Source organism: Rhinatrema bivittatum, chromosome 17 (genome assembly GCF_901001135.1).
Source record: "Rhinatrema bivittatum chromosome 17, aRhiBiv1.1, whole genome shotgun sequence".
NCBI lineage: Eukaryota > Metazoa > Chordata > Amphibia > Gymnophiona > Rhinatrematidae > Rhinatrema > Rhinatrema bivittatum.
In genome coordinates this window covers 47,362,850-47,380,911 of record NC_042631.1, presented here as the reverse complement: position 1 = coordinate 47,380,911, position 18,062 = coordinate 47,362,850, and the positions used below count along the sequence as shown (strand labels likewise).

The 18,062-nt window shown below is 41.7% G+C and overlaps 1 protein-coding gene across 2 annotated transcripts in view; it reads left to right on the top strand.

The window, feature by feature from the left end:
- Nucleotides 1–18,062, top strand: part of TALDO1 (transaldolase 1) — an 87,454-nt gene that overhangs the window by 64,939 nt on the left and 4,453 nt on the right. For both annotated transcript variants that reach the window (XM_029582325.1, XM_029582324.1), the window contains one exon: nucleotides 9,172–9,317. In XM_029582325.1, the coding sequence (XP_029438185.1) occupies nucleotides 9,172–9,317 (146 nt within the window). The remainder of the gene's footprint in view (nucleotides 1–9,171; nucleotides 9,318–18,062) is intronic.

Sequence of the window (18,062 nt, the reverse complement as noted above, 5' to 3'; positions counted from 1 at the left end):
GATAGGCCTTAAAGGTATCCCAAACCACTGGTGGTGAAACCTCACCAGTATCGTTGATGGCAAAGAAGGACTTGATGTGTGAGATGAGGCCCTCATTGAAGTCCGCATCCCCCAGCAAGGCCTCATTCAAACGCCAGAATTTGAGGCCAGCATCATACCCACGTAGCTCAACATCTATACACACCGCAGCATGATCCGACCATACTACAGGATTAATTTCAGCTTTTTTTATGTGATTGAAAAGCCCCTTATCCGACAAAAAGTAATCAATTCTAGTGTAAAAGGCATGGGGTGATGAGTAGAAGGTGTAGGAACGTGTTCTGGGATAAAACGTTCTCCACACATCCAGTAGCAGCCATTGGTCCATCAATTCCTGTAGTTTTGCTCTGTGAGCACTAGAAGCAGACATGTAACCCCTAGAAGCATCCACAGAAGGACACCGCACCAGATTGAAATCACCACCCATCAGTGTATAACCTTGGCCGTGAGTAGTGAGCAAAGACTGCATCTGGTCGAAAAAGATCCCCTGGTCTCTATTCGGGGCATATAAGTTGAGAAGAGTGTACAGAACCCCATTTATAGCAATAGTAAGAATAAGGTACCGCCCCAAGGGGTCTCGCACACATCCCTTATGCTCAAAGACCAAGGATCGCGCCAGGAGTATGCCCACCCCCGTGTACTTAGAGTGACGAGTACAAGCTGAGTAATATTGATACGGATAAGCATTTGATGACATTAGGGACTCGTACCTAGCCTTCAAATGAGTTTCCTGTATAAAGGCTATATCAGCCCGTAGCTGCCCCAATTCTTTATACAAATGACGCCGCTTATGAGGGGTATTTAATCCCTTCACATTAAGGGATACAATACGGATTGTCGTCATTATGTCAGCTTGGCGAAATCACCCGCATTCCGCAGTATGACTTGAGCAGCATATGCTTTCCACAGCTCCCCCCTCCACAAGACATCTCTGTCATGAACACACACACATTCACACCTGAATCAGGATATACATATACATGTTTCCCAAAGTTTGCCTGTCCCCTTATTCTGTCCACCCGCCTCCCCACCCTTTGCTTGGATCTGCTTACGCTACCTGGCAGATCCATCTTACCACAACTTGAGGAGGAAAGTAATAACTAACAGTGCTCCCCCACCGTCCCTAACTAGTGAAAAGTGAGAGGTAGCCGACCTTCTAGAATCATAGAACAGTAACTTATATAACAAGAAACCGTCCAACCTTGATATTGACTGCTTAATAATTGCGTCACAGCGCTCTTTCTAAGCAGAGTTAGTAATTAAGTAATGCCGAGATTTATCTGCCAGTCTTGGCCCTCAGGTTTTGCCTTGTGCTGGCTTGGCATTATCAGAACTGCGTTTGAGCCTGCTGTTCCTTGAGGTGGCTCTCTGCCATCGGGGTGGTTTCTCCTTGAGAATAGGTGGACGCGAACTCCGCTCCAACCTAGCTTGCGGTAAAAACCCCTTATCTTTCAACAATCGCGCCGCTTCTTCAACGGTACGCAGCTGTGTAGAAGCACCATCCCACGTGTATATGAGGCCAAACGGATGTAGCCAGCGATATTTCACATTCTTCTCTCTGAGAAATTGAGTAACTTCTCGAAGTTCAAATCTGCTCTGCATGGTTGCTTGTGATAGATCAGCATAGATAGATATTTCCTGCGCCTCCCAGAGCCATTTATTCTGTTGTCTCGCTGCTGCTGCTATGCTCTCTTTTTGTGTGTAGTAGTGGAAACACACAATCACATCTCTAGGCGCATTTGCGTGGGCCGCGCACAGCGCGCGATGCGCCCTATCAATTTTAATGTCCTCCGGCATGATCTGAGTAGCAGTGCTCCCAGAAGACAATAGATGGGCACAAAATCTAGCCACAAGGTTCGCACAATCCGCATTCTCAGCCGTTTCCAGGAAGCCTCTGAAACGCAGATTTCCTCTCCGTGCCCGATTTTCAAGGTCAGCCATCTTGGCCCGCATGGCGGCGTTTTCGTCCTGCAGCTCAGTGCAGACCTCCTGTAACTGTGCAGTAAGAGTAGATTGACCATCCATTTTGCAATCTAGCTCATCCACTCGCCTGCCGACTGAATGGAGCTCTTCACGGAAATCCTCCATTTCATGAATTTCCTTCTTATACGTTTTAAGGTCTTGTCGGATGCTACAAAACCAAGACCTGAACTCAGAGCGCGAGGGCGCCCCCTCAGCCCCGACATTAAAGTCGTCATCAGGCTCCTGCTGCTCCATTAGCGCTGCGGCCGCGCCTGACTCCCCGGGCCCGGGGTCGGCATCTCCTAGTTTTTGATATGAAAAACATTGGAAGTCCACGGTTTTTCTTTTCGCAGCCATGCCTGTGTGTTCCTGGTGACAGCCGCAGTAGTAAAAGCAAATTTAGGCGTCGGCTAACTCCTATTTAGTAGCTTTTTTTATCGGGTTGGTGTCGGGAGCTCGAGAGTCAGGCAGCCATCTAGTGGCTGACGTCACTTCCTCCCCTGAACAAATTTATTTATAACTTTTCTATACCGAAGTTCAAATAACAGAGTTAATTATCACTCCGGTTTACATTGCAACATTCAACAAACGGTGACAAAAGAAACTGTCTTACATAGAACAGGAGGAGAGAACTTGGGATACAAATGGGATACAACTTGTGCAGTCTCATGAGTCAAGTACTAATAATAATTTATAGCCATTTTCCTAGAGAAAAAAATGGAGTTCTTGCCAACATTTAGGTAAAGCAAATCCTACTGGCCCTCATCTAGGCTCTCTACCACACCAGAGCCCAATGTTAAGCATACTATAGGTTTTGGAGATATATCAGGCAAAGCTAAAGGATGTGATACACATCAGATCATAATCACTGTACCTAAAAAAAATTATAATGGTAAGAATTTCACTCGCCCAGGCCAAATTATAATCCATTTACGTTGTCAAATCTTGTTAAACAAATAATCCAAGGACTTAATTCCTAGAGTGTCCTAAATCTATTAGAATGCAGGCCAAGCAAAGTTTTCATTGTACAAAATCAGAGATGAAATTCTTTACTTGTCAAGAATGCTAGTATCTCCCCTTAAGGTGCTGTAAAATTTAGCAGTGAACCCATCCAAAGTAGGTTCCTTAACATTTCCACCCTGAAACAGTATCTTAAGATCTCCTCTACAGAGAGCCTTATTCAACATCTCCTTCACCATACTGACTAGATAATCAAGAACAGTCCAAAATGGTATAATCCATAAGAACATGCCATACTGGGTCAGACCAAGGGTCCATCAAGCCCAGCATCCTGTTTCCACCAGTGGCCAATCCAGGCCATAAGAACCTGGCAAGTACCCAAAAACTAAGTCTATTCCATGTAACCATTGCTAATGGCAGTGGCTATTCTCTAAGTGAACTTAATAGCAGGTAATGGACTTCTCCTCCAAGAACTTATCCAATCCTTTTTTTAAACCCAGCTACACTAACTGCACTAACCATTTCCTCTGGCAACAAATTCCAGAGTTTAATTGTACGTTGAGTAAAAAAAACTTTCTCCAATTAGTTTGGGATTGGGCCTCCATTCTTATACTTCACTTTCAATGCATATCCAGCATAGTTCTCTGCTTCAACAGCAGGGGAAAAGAAAAACTGTTACTTCACACATCCAGCAGAGCTCTCTGCTTAAACGGCAGGGGAGAAGAAAAAAGGGTTCGCACTCACAAAGCGGGGAGTAGCTGGCTTGTTACGGCGGTTACTACCCCAAACCAAATGTGCCTGATACTTTACTGTCTGCATATCCAGCATAGCTCTCTGCTTCAACGGCAGGGGAAAAGAAAAAAACTGATACCTCACGCATATCCAGCATAGCTCCCTGCTTCAACGGCAGGGGAGAAGATAAACAACCAATAAGGGCTGTATAACATAATCTGGGTAAAAACAAATAAGCATGGGTGTAGCTTGCTTATTGCGGCGGTTACTACCCCTACTACCTCTAACTAATCGAAGCATATCCAGCATGGCTCTCTGCTTCAACGGCAGGGGAAAAGAAAAACTGATACTTCACGCATATCCAGCATAACTTCAACGGCAGGGGAGAAGAAAAAAGGATTCACACTCACAAAGCGGGGAGTAGCTGGCTTGTTACGGCGGTTACTACCCCAAACCAAATGTGCCTGATACTTTACTGTCTGCATATCCAGCATAGCTCTCTGCTTCAACGGCAGGGGAGAAGATAAACAACCAATAAGGGCTGTATAACATAATCTGGGTAAAAACAAATAAGCATGGGTGTAGCTTGCTTATTGCGGCGGTTACTACCCCTACTACCTCTAACTAATCAAGCTAGATATTTCACTTGGATGCAGCTCCATCACCGCTCTCTACATTAATGGCGGGGGTGGAAGGGAATTAGAACCAAGAGCTAAGAGAAACAGATAAGTATGAGGGAAGCTTGCTGGGCAGACTGGATGGGCCATTTGGTGGTCTTCTGCCGTCATTTCTATGTTCTATGTTCTAAGTTTAGTTGATGGTCGATAAGGATGCCCAAGTCTTACAGCCTGTAATTTCTGTTGTGGAGCAGTTGTGTTCTGAGGTGAGTCGTGGGGAGAGCAGTCAAGATGGGTGGAAATGAGTAGTTCTGTTTTTGCAGCGTTTAGAGCTAGGTGTAGGTTGGATAGCATTGACGTTATTGAAGAGAGGCAAGATTCCCAGAAGTGCATGGATTTTTGGATTGGGATAATCTGCACATTGCCTGCGTAAAGGAAAAATTTGAGGCCTAAGTCAGTAATTGGCAGAGGGGTAGGAGGTATATATTGAAAAGGGTTGATAAAGATGAACCTTGGGGGACACCTTGTGTGATAGGGATGTGTGAGGATTGGTGTCTGTCAATTTTTACTACGTATTCTCTATGGTTAAGATAGGAGGACCATGAAAGTGCGGTGTCAGCAATACCTATTTCAGCCAGGTGGGTCATTAGGATTTGATTGACAGTGTCGAACGCTGCCGAGATATCTAGGAGGGCGAGCAAGTATGAGGTTCCATGGTCCATACCTTTGAGGATGGTATCTGTCATTGATAGTAGTAGGGTTTCTGTATTGCGTGCTTTCCGGAATCCAAATTGTGAGGGGTGGAGGATGTTGTAGTCTTCTAGGAACTCTGAGAGTTTGTTAATGACTCTTTCCAAAATTTTTGAAATGAAAGGCAGGTTGGAGATGGGTCTGTAGTTAGCTAGGTCTGACAGGTCAAGGTTTGGTTTTTTAAGGAGGGGTCTTACTACAGCAAGTTTGAGTGGGTCTGGGATGCTACCATGTGTAATGGAACAGTTGAGTTCACAATGAATTTTGCAATGGTGGATGGGATAGAGAGGAGAGTTTTTGAGGGAATAGTGTCTAGGAAGTGGGATGCAGGTTTCATTTTCTTTAGAATAGTTTCAATTTCGGCATTTGTTATAGGGTCAAAGTTTCTGAGTTTGCTCTTGTTGTCAATGCATGGCGGCGATACAGGGGAGGGATTGGTGGGCAGGCGAGTGAGGATGTGGTCAATTTTTTGTTCTTGAACGCTGCTAGTTCCTGGCATCTGTTACTCGAATTGTCCTGTTTGAAGGATGTCTGTTTCAATCTGATATCTAGAAGTAAATCCCTGAAGAAGTAGTAATCTCTAAAGATCACATGATCTTCTGCATTAGATTTTAAAACATCCCCAATGAATAAACCTTTTTTTAGGGCCATAGACACGGACTATGGTGTACATTGTTGAATCAGGCCTTAATTTGACCTAATATATCTCCCCTCAGGGTCTTTAACAGCTTGAGCATCAATCTTTAGATAAGAGCACTCCTACCCTAGCATATTTATTCTGAACAGTGCAGGAAGCAAATGTGACACGCTTTAAAAAAAAAAATTGCTACATTGGGGAATTAAGGCCTTTAACATTAAAGGATGCAAAACTAACCAAAGCAATCTATGAACTAAAACAATATACATGTGACTTTTTTTTTTTTTTTTTTTTTTTGCTCCAACCCCACCTGAACACCCTTAAATATTCCCACAATTAGAAACACCAATACCCAACCCTTGTAAACCATGTCTTTGTCGTGGCCCAAGAAACTCCTCAATCCACCCCAAGCCTTACCCAAACATCCTTCATTCCCAACTCCACATGGACTGCCCCTTAACCTTCCCTTCAAAACACTCTCTCCACTGGTCCACAAGTCTGCCACAATGCAGACACACTACTAGAGGAATGGCACCAAAACAATAGTCCCCAAGAGAAATACCTACATCTGTAATCACAAATCCCCGAACCCTAAAATATAGGGTAAAACTTTTGATACAAAAATCAAACTAAACTGGTTGCTGTACAGGTTAATACTCACTCCCCAAGGCAGTCAACAAAGATAATGGGTTAAAGGAGAGCAATGCAAATCCAACCACCATAAACAGTCAAGTGGCTGCTGTTGTAGGTGATACAGAGCCAGCTGAGTGGTGACAATCACACCTTCCTTTTGACTCTTTGCCATTTAACAGAATATTTCAGAGTTCTGGCCTGTTGGAGCATTAAAAGCAATACCAACTTCTCACAATTTAACAGCCTCTTCAACAGTCCTGATTTTAGAAGTGATCACACTGATAACATTAGTCCTTGCATAAGGTAACAACCTCCTTGAGCTCCCTCCACTTACACAAGATAACAGAATAAATCACTGAATTTCGATTAGTATGACGTTCCCAAACTTCTAACTTGAATTATCACAGCTGCCTTCATAGAAAAGTCCTGGAAGCATGCTGCAATTTCTTAGGAAAGCCTAGGGAATGATGGGCTTGATTCAGTGTCAACATCTTGATTAGCTTTTTCCAATCATTCACTGTCTGGTTGCAGTCGGCATATTCTGGGGATTCAGAGATCCCTCTGAACTGAATATTATAACTCTTTACCCTATTACCTAGGAAACCTCTGATTTTTGTCAGAGTACCTAGAAGATCTGGATGAGTTGTTGCAGATATGCTATCTAGTCCCCATGCTCTTCAAATTTCAGGTTGGCATCCTCCACCATCCTTCCCAACTCAAATGTCCTCATCAGCCATGACATCCTTTTGAAATTCTGGAACCAGGATTTAAGTTCAGTGCATGAGATGCTATCCCCCAAAACTTTCACTCTTCACCTGTTATGCTGGGCTCCTCAAGCAGCCCCATACTATCCCTGGTTGCCATATTGGAATGAGCTGCAGTAGCATTTATCACGGTTAGAAAAGGTAATCGCTTCAAATCATTTTTCTTCTGACATAGAGCAAAATTGTGCCGGACACCTTAGGAAGACAGCAAGTATTGGGAGGAACAGATGTTATAGGCCTCGGGCAAGCTCTTCTTAGGCAGCCATCCTCCATGGTGAAGCCACTTCCTCAGATGGTTTTTTTACTTATGATCGTAATACTTCTGATATGCCTTGAACAACTTGAGGAAGATGTGAAATAAGAATGCTTTGATTACTGTACATTGTTCTCTGGCTCTGCAGTTAGTCAAGTCGGACTCTGCTAAATATTCTGAACATTTATTTATTTAAACGTTTTTATATACCGTCATTAAGTTATTCACCATCATAACGGTTTACAATAGGGCACCTATATCAAAGGAAAATATCTCATAATTTACATGGGTTGTGCCATTAGAATTCGGTAACATGAAATTGACAAGTGGTTTAGTCCTAACCGTGGTAGGAACTTTTTTTTAATGGCATCTTCTGAGCTTGGAAATACAATAGCTCGCATGAACAGGGTTATCTGTGTACACTATCTTTCCATGTGAACTTGTAAAGGAGCATTTTTGTTCAAACATGAATGAATCCAATTCTTTCTCCATGTTCAGGACATCTACTTTGACTGAATTAAGCCTCCCTTACAGAACTGAGAAGGGATGAGTGTTGGGGGCTCTTGATTGTAAATGCTAGCAGAGATTAAACTACCTGATGCACTTCATTTAGCATGGCTAGCCCTGTCTTAGTGGCAAAAAACAGTAATGAGGGTGCATTTCGTTGCTTTGTACTTCTGCCCCATGCTGTTACTTTCTTCCATCATACCAGCCAGCTGTTAGGCTTGGCTACACTTGCTCTACCACATTTTAATAGAAGTCTGTCCATAAGTGTTTAAATCCTGTTTCTTTGTGGGAAGACTTGCTTTTTGTTATCTTTAGTACTCTATATTCACAGCTGGGTGCATTATTTACTATACCTAGGACACTTGGAAGCTGTTCTGGCTGCCTATTTACTGGCAAACATTTCCATTTTTGTTACTTGGGAGTCTTAAACATCTTGTAGCTTTCAGGTGAAAAGCTAAGACTTACCTTGAAGAAAGGGGCCATGCACTGCTCTCTACATTAATGGTGGGGGTGGAAGGGAAATAGAACCAAAGAGCTAAGAGAAACAGATAAGTATGAGAAAAAAATGTGAAGCTTGCTGGGCAGACTGGATGGGCCGTTTGGTCTTCTTCTGCCGTCGTTTCTATGTTTCAGAGAAAATAGCCCTTGTAAACATACTGAGCCTAGTTTTAGCTAATCTTCTAAGGTATTTAAACTGTTCCCTGCTGAACGTAATCTTTGAACCAGCTGTGGGGGTTTTTCCTCTCTTGGGAGAGATGGCCTCTGTTTCCAAAACAAGCTTTCACTAGAAGGGTGACCTTGTGTTTAGCAAACACAGGAGGAATAAAATACATTTCAGTGATTCTTAAGTAGCTGGTTAGAGGAGGCAGCCTCTGGAACAGGAATTAAGACAGTACTAGCTGCTTCAGGATATCTCTTCTTGGCTTATTTCTTCTTTAATTTCAGATTTGTCTGGCTTTTTTAGTGTGGCCATACCCATGATTTAATCTTTCATAGTCTATTCTTGACTTTATATGTAGAGTGCTTGGGGGGGGGGGGGGGGGGTCCATGAATCAGCTGCAGGCCCACACTTTAAATTCACAATGAGAGCAACATAAGCTTTTCAAACTTTAAATACTACCTATAGCTTTTTAGGAACAGCATAAAAATCAGTGTTAACTGAATTTTCTAAACATAAAACAGTTTTAAAAATGTGCATACAGTATCTGTATTTGCTGTTTGTATTGATCCTACTTTACTAAATGTAGTGTTTGGGGCCCAGGGCTAGCTGGTCCTGGTATAGAGCTGAATAGTCATGTCACTCTTTCTTTCTTTCAGCCCAAGCAAGTGATCTTCAGAAGATCCACCTAGATGAGGCAACTTTCCGCTGGGACCATAATGAGGATCAGATGGCATCAGAAAAATTATCTGATGGGATTAGGAAGTTTGCTGCTGATGCTAACAAGCTAGAAGATATGTTAAAGGTATAATTTTAAAATCTTTTTTTTTTCCTAACTTCATCTAACCATAAAGAGGAAAAATCTTCCATACATGAATATTTGATTTCCAGATGTCCTAAAATTGTGAATTTGCGGGGGTCTGCTAAAGAACCTCCTCCTCTCTTGCACACATTCTCAGACACTTGTGCTCTCACACACTTGCACTCATACATATGCACTGATTCACACATGTCCTCTTAAGCATGTGCTGTAATATGCTTTTACACATGCAGTTTTACTCACACATCCATGCTCATGCTCTGTCACTCACACCCTGCCTCCCCCACCAGAGTACAAGTGACAGCAGCATCTACATCCTCGAGCCTTTGCAACCTCAAGAAAGAAGAGTTCTGTGGGCCATGGAGGTTGATACTACTCTGCCTCCTTCTCTTCCTCCTGATCAGGCTGTTCCTTTACTTGCTCCAGGCCCATGCTGCTGCCGTTGCTGCTTGGGGGTGATGTTTCTGGTGTGTCTGTGGTAAGGTCTCTCCTTCCCACATGCATGCAGGTGCACCACACAGCATTCCTCTTCCAGGCCATGGGGGGTGGGAAGGAGAGGCCATATCACTGCTGCTGCTTCCATTTTGTCCTGGGTGCAGGAAAAGTTCTCTGCCTCACTGGGGAGGAGGAGGGAGAAGGAAGGGCAGCCAGACCAGCAGAAGACCAGGAAACTTGGTATCCTGCCAGCAGAGTATGGTGACACACAAACTGCTCTTACATGTTTTGTAAATGGAGCTTTCATTTCCTGGCAGCCAGAGCCAGTCCTGAATATGAGAATGGCAAAGGTTTCTACTTGAGGTATTCTCATTCACTGGCAAGTATACTACAAGCTAGCTGTTACAATTCATATATTACTGCAGAATGTTAAATCTCCCTGGATTCTTTGTTTTTAAGAATTCATACCCCACTTGTAATCTGTTCTGCACACCAGAACCTGCTTGAAGTTCCTTCACCAAAGCTTGCCTGTCTGGCTGAGACATCAAAGTGTGCCGCCTTCATAGGCAGTCCACATCTGTGGATTTCCTTACCCCTTACTCTATTTAACATCTCGGATACAAAAGTATTCAAGTGGGCCCTGAAAACTTTCTGGTTTAAACAAGCCTTTGAGATCCCAGAGTAACTCTTCTTGGTTTGTCTGTGTAACTCAGGGCTATCTGGTGTTGATACCATGAGACATCTTGTATCAGTCTTGTTTAATTGGTCTGACTCTGTTATAACTCTTACTGTATATGCATAAATGTAACCCACCTCAAACTTTTCTGAGGGTACAGGCCATAAATTAAAACAAATTCCCAAAACAAATACCAAAATTCAAAATGAGCTTACTCTGCACAGTCACCCACACTTGAAAATCAGTGATTAGCTATTTAGTTTAGATATGAAACAAAACATACATACTTTCTATCTTCATGAATAGAAATATCTACAGTTCACGGACAATATTACCAGTATTTTCCCATTTGGGCTTGTAGCAGCTCCAAAGTTGAAGTTTCTCGTCATAGATGCCTATGTAAAAGCATGTGCTAGTATTTTCATAAACAGCTGGCTCAGATCAAGCAATACCGTGCAGGAAGTGAGCATCACCTCTCTGCAGATCAGTGGGCTTCCATTAACTTCCCCAAATCCAGATGCATTAAATTTCGATGGATGCCATGAATGAGAATTTTCTCCCTTGTCAAAGGAAACTGTCTAATCAACCTAACTTTGTCCAGTTTCAACCAGGTTTTTCATGAGGTTAATTCACATGGGAGTGATAGTACGTGTCTTGAACACTTGGAAATGTGCAGTGTTTTTTTCATAAATGCAGCAGATTTTGATAGTCTCCAGATGAGTCCAGCTCAATGCCACTTAAATCCAGTGGGACCAACATTGTATTTTGTGGGACAGCAATTGTCAGCTATCCAAAGCCCTCATTCACATTGAAGTGGTGGACCCAACCTTCAAGTGGCCTTCATTGGCAAGCTTTTCACACAGCACCCCTCCCCCCAGGTTGGGAAATAGATCTCAAGAAGTGGAACATGCCAAAGCAAAAGTTCCATATAAATCTACTAGAACTGAGCAACCTTCAACAGTTTAAGTCATGTCTGGGAAGTGGTACATCTTAAAACAAGCAAGAGGGACAAGATCTTCAAAGCTTTGAGAACTATGCAAAATATAGAACTGGGTACTATAAAATATATATTCCTCAATGCTATTGATTTCCCGGGCACAGATAATTGCAGATTCCTTGAGTTGAGTGCAACCACACAGTCCTAAATGACAAGACAGCAGAGCATCTTCATCTTTTTGGGAGATCTACAATTATACCTGTCTGGCCCTGTTCAACCACAAGATTTCTCCGTACTGTTCAAGACAGCACTCAGTTGCCTAGTGACTATGCATCTTTCTATCCCATGAAATCTGACTTCTGTGCACTTCCACCAGTACCACTCATAACCAAGATGGTTTATCAAGCTAAGAACAAATGATCTTTATAGCCCCCTTTGTCCATTTTTATAGCTTCAAGACCTAGCCATTGCTCAGCCCATTCAGTTGAAAATATTTCTAACTTTTTTTTTTCATTCAGTTCAATGGGTTTCTTCTTGACACTAGTTTTCAATCTCCCTCTTACTTTCTGGGATTTTGAAAGTAAACTAGTACATGGTCTACACTCAGGAGTAACAAAAATCATTCTTGCAGCAAAGAAGCCTTTCTTCATAGAGGAGCCGTTCCATGCCCCTTATCAGAAGGGTAACAAAAATTAGAGCTGTTAAGTTTGAAGATGGGGGGGGGGGGGTGTTAAGATTTTCTAGAAAATCATGAAAGGACAGAAACAGGTTAATGTAAATCTGTTTACTTTCTCAGATAATAGGACTAAGGGGCACTCCATGAAGTTAGCAAGTAGCTCCTTTAAAACAAATAGAGAATTTTTTCACTCAGTGCATAGTTAATCTCTGGAATTCATTGCCAGAAGATGTGGTTAGTGCCGTTAGTGTAACTGGGTTTAAAAAAGGTTAAGTTCCTTGAGGAAAAATCCATAAACTACTTTAATCAGTAAGGAATAGTAGCTTGATCTATTTGTTTGGATACTTGCCAAGTACTTGTGTCCTGGGTTGGCCACTGTTGGAAACAGGATGCTGGGCTTGATGGACCCTTGGTCTGATCCAGTTTGGCAACTTATGATGATTCTTGTTGGAGCCTTACATAACTTTTTTTTTTAAAGGGAAGATTTTTCACTGGGTGTGCTGCAAAACCAGGTTAAACTTCAATTATGCTTCCATATTTAAGTCTCTAACTCCAGGATGAAGACTATCACAAAGGATTCCTCTCAGCATCCTGTAGTGACTAGATTTATGAGACTTTCATCTTATTGGAGAATGAAGCTTTATCTTCTCATGGGACTTATGTTCTTGTACAGCTCATGAAAACACCTTTAGAGGTTTGAGCAGCAGATCTAAAATGTTTCTTGTAAAGTGTTTAATAGTAGTAACCTTGGCATGTAGAGTGAAGGAGTTACAGGCTTTAGCACTCTCCCTATAAACAGATTGTTAAACATGGGTAGTGTTACTATAAATAAATAAAAACTTTCTCCCTAAAGTGGCTTCTCAACTTCATTTTAATTAGTTCGTAGATGACTTTCCAAAACCACATGCCAATAAAGGTGACACTCTTCATACCTTGGACTGTAGAAGAGCTTTTATTCTTATTTGGGAAGATCTCAGGCTTTATAGAAGTGTTCCAGCTTCCTTTAATCCAATAAAACAAGGTCACACAGCACTTTCCGCATGGATGACTGTACTGAATACTGCTTTACTAAATAAGGGCTCCAACTTTGCTACAATGTTTGGTTGGGGGTTTTTTTTTTGCTTAATGGGTTATGTATATCTTTAACAGTTTAGCTGTAATCTTAGTATGTCAAATTGAATAACACTACTGTGACTTAGCACATCTTTGCTTGCTTCTATACAAATTTGCAGAGTTGCTTCTAGGCCCTTTTATCCATACACGTGCCTTGAAGACTCCTCCCAGCAGGATAGCAATCTTGGCCAGATCTTGCACCAACCTTCCCAAATCCTGGGTTGCAATCCTAGTGCTGGAACAATATGAAAAATGCTTGCATCTAACCCTCAGCTTGGGAGTCTCCTCTCGTCCATGTAGAAAGTAGGACTATAAGCTGCTTTCCTGTGAAGTGTTCTCTAGACAACAGGAGAAATTGACAATTCCATTCCCTCCCTCCCAAATAGCCCTGAAGCGTGTGTGAAACAATCTTGTGGCAGCTATGCAGGAACACCCCCAAATGACTGGATTTCTGAGCTTGATTATCTTTGTTTCAGTCAGACTGTCCAGTTTCTGGAGAGTACCTATTTCAAGTAAGCAACTTTCTCCTTTAAGGAAGTACCTGAAACTTAACAATTTTAGTATACAGGACCTACCAGATTCCAAAGTAAATGTGCCATCATAGTGGTACCCATAGCTGCTTCCTCTTACATCTTCAGCATCTGGGGGAGATTAAGGCTGTCACGGGAGAGCTAATCCTTTGACTTTTTTTTTTTTTTTAACATTGACATATGCCAGGGGTGGCAAACTCCAGTCCTTGAGCCACAAGCAGAGCAGGTTTTCAGGATATCCACAGTGAATATGTATATTTGCATGCACTGCCTCCATTGTAGATGTTTAACTCTCAGACTAGTTGCCAACACCTGACACATGCCCTAGTAAGAGGCAGAATTACTTTGTTAAAATGGGTTTAAATGTGGCCATAGGTATGCACAACACTGAATTGCCAAATGTGGCACAGGGGTGACTGGCAAACTTCAAAACAGAATAACACTCAACAGCTTTTTCCTCACAGTGCAGTTATAATTGGATGTGTTAGAATTGAGGGCTTATATGCAGCTAGCATGCACACTGCTCTATTCCTCAAACTCTGTATGCTGTGATAGTACCCAGAAACTTATGTACATCCACTTATATTATGCAGAGTTGAGTGTTTGCTTTTGTAAAATGGATCTGAAATGTAATTGTTGTCCATCCAGCATGCCTTCAGCGTGTACTCCAAATATCCAACAAGGGTTGGCTTTGCATTGCATGTGGAGCAGCATTTGCATGAACTGTTAACTTGCCTTACCAATCTGCTACATTTTTTTGAAAGGATAACTGGTTCATATTTTGATAGTATATCAGGATTTTCAAGAACAATTTCACATGCTAGGAATTATTAGGAAAGGAATGGAGAATTATTTATTTATTTATTTAGTTTCTTTTACTATACCGATGCTCAAGACTAGGTCTTATCGTACCGGTTTACAATGTAACTGAGGGGAAACCAATTAACATCAAGGTAGAAAGTAATTTAAAAGGTAGAAAGTAATTTAAAGAATTAAAATAGAATATCATATTGCCTCGATTGCTCCATGATGTGACCATATCCTTGAGTATTGTGTAATTTTTGGTCACTATCTCAGATATAGCAGAATTAGCAAAGGTACAGAGAAGGGTTACCAAAATGATAAAAAGGGATGGAACAATTCCTGAGGAAAGGCTAGAGCAGAGCTTTCCAAACTTTTCATGTTGGTGACACAGTTTTTAGACAAACATAATTTCGTGACACAGTAATTCAGTCTACCAGCAAACCAGAAGTTAAAGGTTAAACGAACAAAATGTATTTCAACAATTTATGTATGTTTCCTTAAATATATACATAAATAAAATGTTTCACAACACAACCTATCTCATAATAAATATTTGCAGGCTTCCACTTCCTCCATGCTGATCTCGTACATTGTGAGATCGGCATAGAGAAAGTGCTACTCTTGCACATTCCCAAAGATTACATGTGCCAATCACTAAAATAATTTTTTTTTTTTACCTTTGCTGTCTGATCTTAGTTTTCTAATCGGTTGGTCACAGGCTTTTTTTTCCACCTTTCCTTTCTTGTTTTTTTGCCAATTCCTTTTACAGGGTCTTTTTTTCTATTTCTTTTCTCTCCATCTGTCTTCCCTCAAACACACAATCAGGTTCTCGTTCTCACACGCAATCTCACACATCCACAGCTCTCACTCTCACATGCCTCTCTCTCATACATACATGCTGTCTCACTCTCTCACACACACAGGCTCTCTCACTCCTACATGCTCTTGCTCAAGCACAGGCTCTCACTGGCACATGCTGTCCCTCTGCACGGGTTGCCGAAGGATGGGCTCTTCAGACGCCCTGATCTTCCCTGGCCGTGACATGGGATCCGCAGCGGCCCTGCTATCGGGTTTCCTCCTCTTCTCGGGCCGTCGCGACGTGGGATCCGCAACAGCCCATTAATGCTGCTCTTCTTCTGTACGCAGCAGATGCTGCTCCTCCTTCCTGCCCACGCGGCTCCGGCAACGTTTTTCTTCCAGGGCTGCACAGGCAGGAAGGAGGAGTGAACGTGACCCTTTTCTTCGGGCCGTGGTGATGTAAGCTCCACCACTGCCCGCCGATCTTCCTGCTATAGTTCCCTGCTTCTGCCGGCCCTGTGGACCGGGCGACACACCTACACACTAATGTGTCCCGACACACACTTTGGAAAGCTCTGGGCTAGAGGTTAGGGCAAGGGGAGATACAAGAGGTCTACAATGAGCATAATGATACAGATGAAGGCAAATGTTTACTCTTTCAAAAAATACACACTAGAGGACATGCCATGAAGTTACTAAATTTTACATTTTAAAAGAAATAGAAATTTTTTCTCTGCATAATTAAGTTCTGGAATTCATAGTATACATTTTTAATGTAGCTGGGCTTAAAACAGGTTTGGACAGGCTTCTGGAGGAAAACTGTTTAATCTCAGGCTGACATTTTGCTGCCCATCTGAATAAGGGTGTCCAATGTATACTGGTTTTAGATCTCTTAGCAGCCATGCCCTGCTGCTGGATAGGCATTGGAGGGCAGGTTCTGGAGTGGTTTCAGGACTTATCTGATGGTCAGTAGCTTAGACTGGAGAATGCCAGCTCATCTTGGCATTAAATTAAAGCAGGAGAACCTCAGGGCTGCTTCTTCCCCATTCTACTTAATAGCTGTAGCCTTTCTGTGCTGCTATTCAGCAGTGGAAGATGCATTTTATGATCTGTGCAGATACACATCTGTCCTGTTACTCATTCTCTCTGCTGCTGCCTTGTCTAGCTGTTTGAATATCATGCCTGGTTGTCCCAAAACCACTTCTGTTTGAATGCTCAGTCAGAGGCAATGTAAGTCATGTTACTGTCACAATTGATTTGCCTATTTTTAACTGTTTCGTTAAATATTTTGCAGTGTGCAGCCTTTACTTTTTATTATATTCTCATTGTCTTTATGAAGCACCAATCTGAGATCTTAATGCATTTTGAACAGCTCACCATACATAGTTTATCTATGCAAGATTTTTGAATAGTTGTACAAGCTTTATAATATCCTTGGATTACAGTAATGTGTTTATACACTTTACCCAAAACTCAGCTACAAACTCTTCAGTTGATTCAAAATGCTGCTACTGCTTGGATTATTGCCACCCCCTGGTTTGATCATATAACTCCAGCTCTCTAGAATTTAGAATGTTTAAAGGTTTTTTTGTTAAGTATTATGAGAAGGCAAGCCACAATATTTAAAAGATCTGTGGTTCCCTTATGCTCCATGTCATACATTATATTCACAGAATCAGGAGCTATTACCTATCCCTTCATTTAAAAAAAACCACTTGTTTCTATGAGGGAGGGCGTAGGCTTTTTTCAACAATAGGTCCTCAATTGTGGGACTCTCTGACATTAAAACTACATTCCGAGTTTCACAAGGGTCTAAAGCATTACCTCTTAGGCATTTGACTAAACTTTTATTATATTGGTGGCTTTTTATGAATTGTCTATAACCCACCTAGAACAGCTAGTGCTGTAATTGGCAGGCTAGAATTAATTTTAAATAAGTCCATAAACCATTAAGGTGGACAGGGAAATCATTGCTTACCCCAGGATAAGTAGCATGGAATCTATTTACCTTTTGGGTTCTTACCAGGTACTTGTGACCTGGATAGGCCACTGTTGAAACACTATACTGAGTTTGGAGAAGAGGCAAATGAGGGGGGAATAACATCAGTCTACAAAATCATGAAAGGACAAGTCTTATATAAAGACTTTATTTCTTTATCTTGTTACAATGTAAAATAGGGCAGTTCTCGCCCTATTCAACCTGTTATCTGGAAACCGATGTGATATTTCGATCGAATGTCGGTATACAAAAGAAATAAATAAATAAATAAATTTACTCTCTTAGGTAATAGGACTAAGGGGCACTCCATGAAGTTAGCAAGTAGCTCATTTAAAACTATGCACTGAGTGAAAAATGTAGATTTAAGTTCTGGAATTCATTGCCAGAGGATGTGGTTACAGCAGTTTAAAAAAGGTTTGGATGATTTCCTAGAGAAAATCCATAAACTGCTATTAAGCAATAGTAGCTTGATCTACTTAAATTTTGGCTACTTGCCAGGTACTTGTGACTTGGATTGGCCACTTGGAAACAAGATGCTGGGCTTGATGGACCCTTGGTCTTGACCCACTATGGTATATCTTACAATGGCTGTCTTTTTTTTTTTTTTTTTCTCATGTCCATATTGTCTACTTATTTAGATCCTTATTTCAGATCTTTGGCTTGACAAAATGGCCTCTAGTGATATAGCTGAATTTTTCTTTTGGTCACTCGATTGCTGCTGGTGCCAATAAAGTTGACATCTGAGTAACAAATATTTTGGGG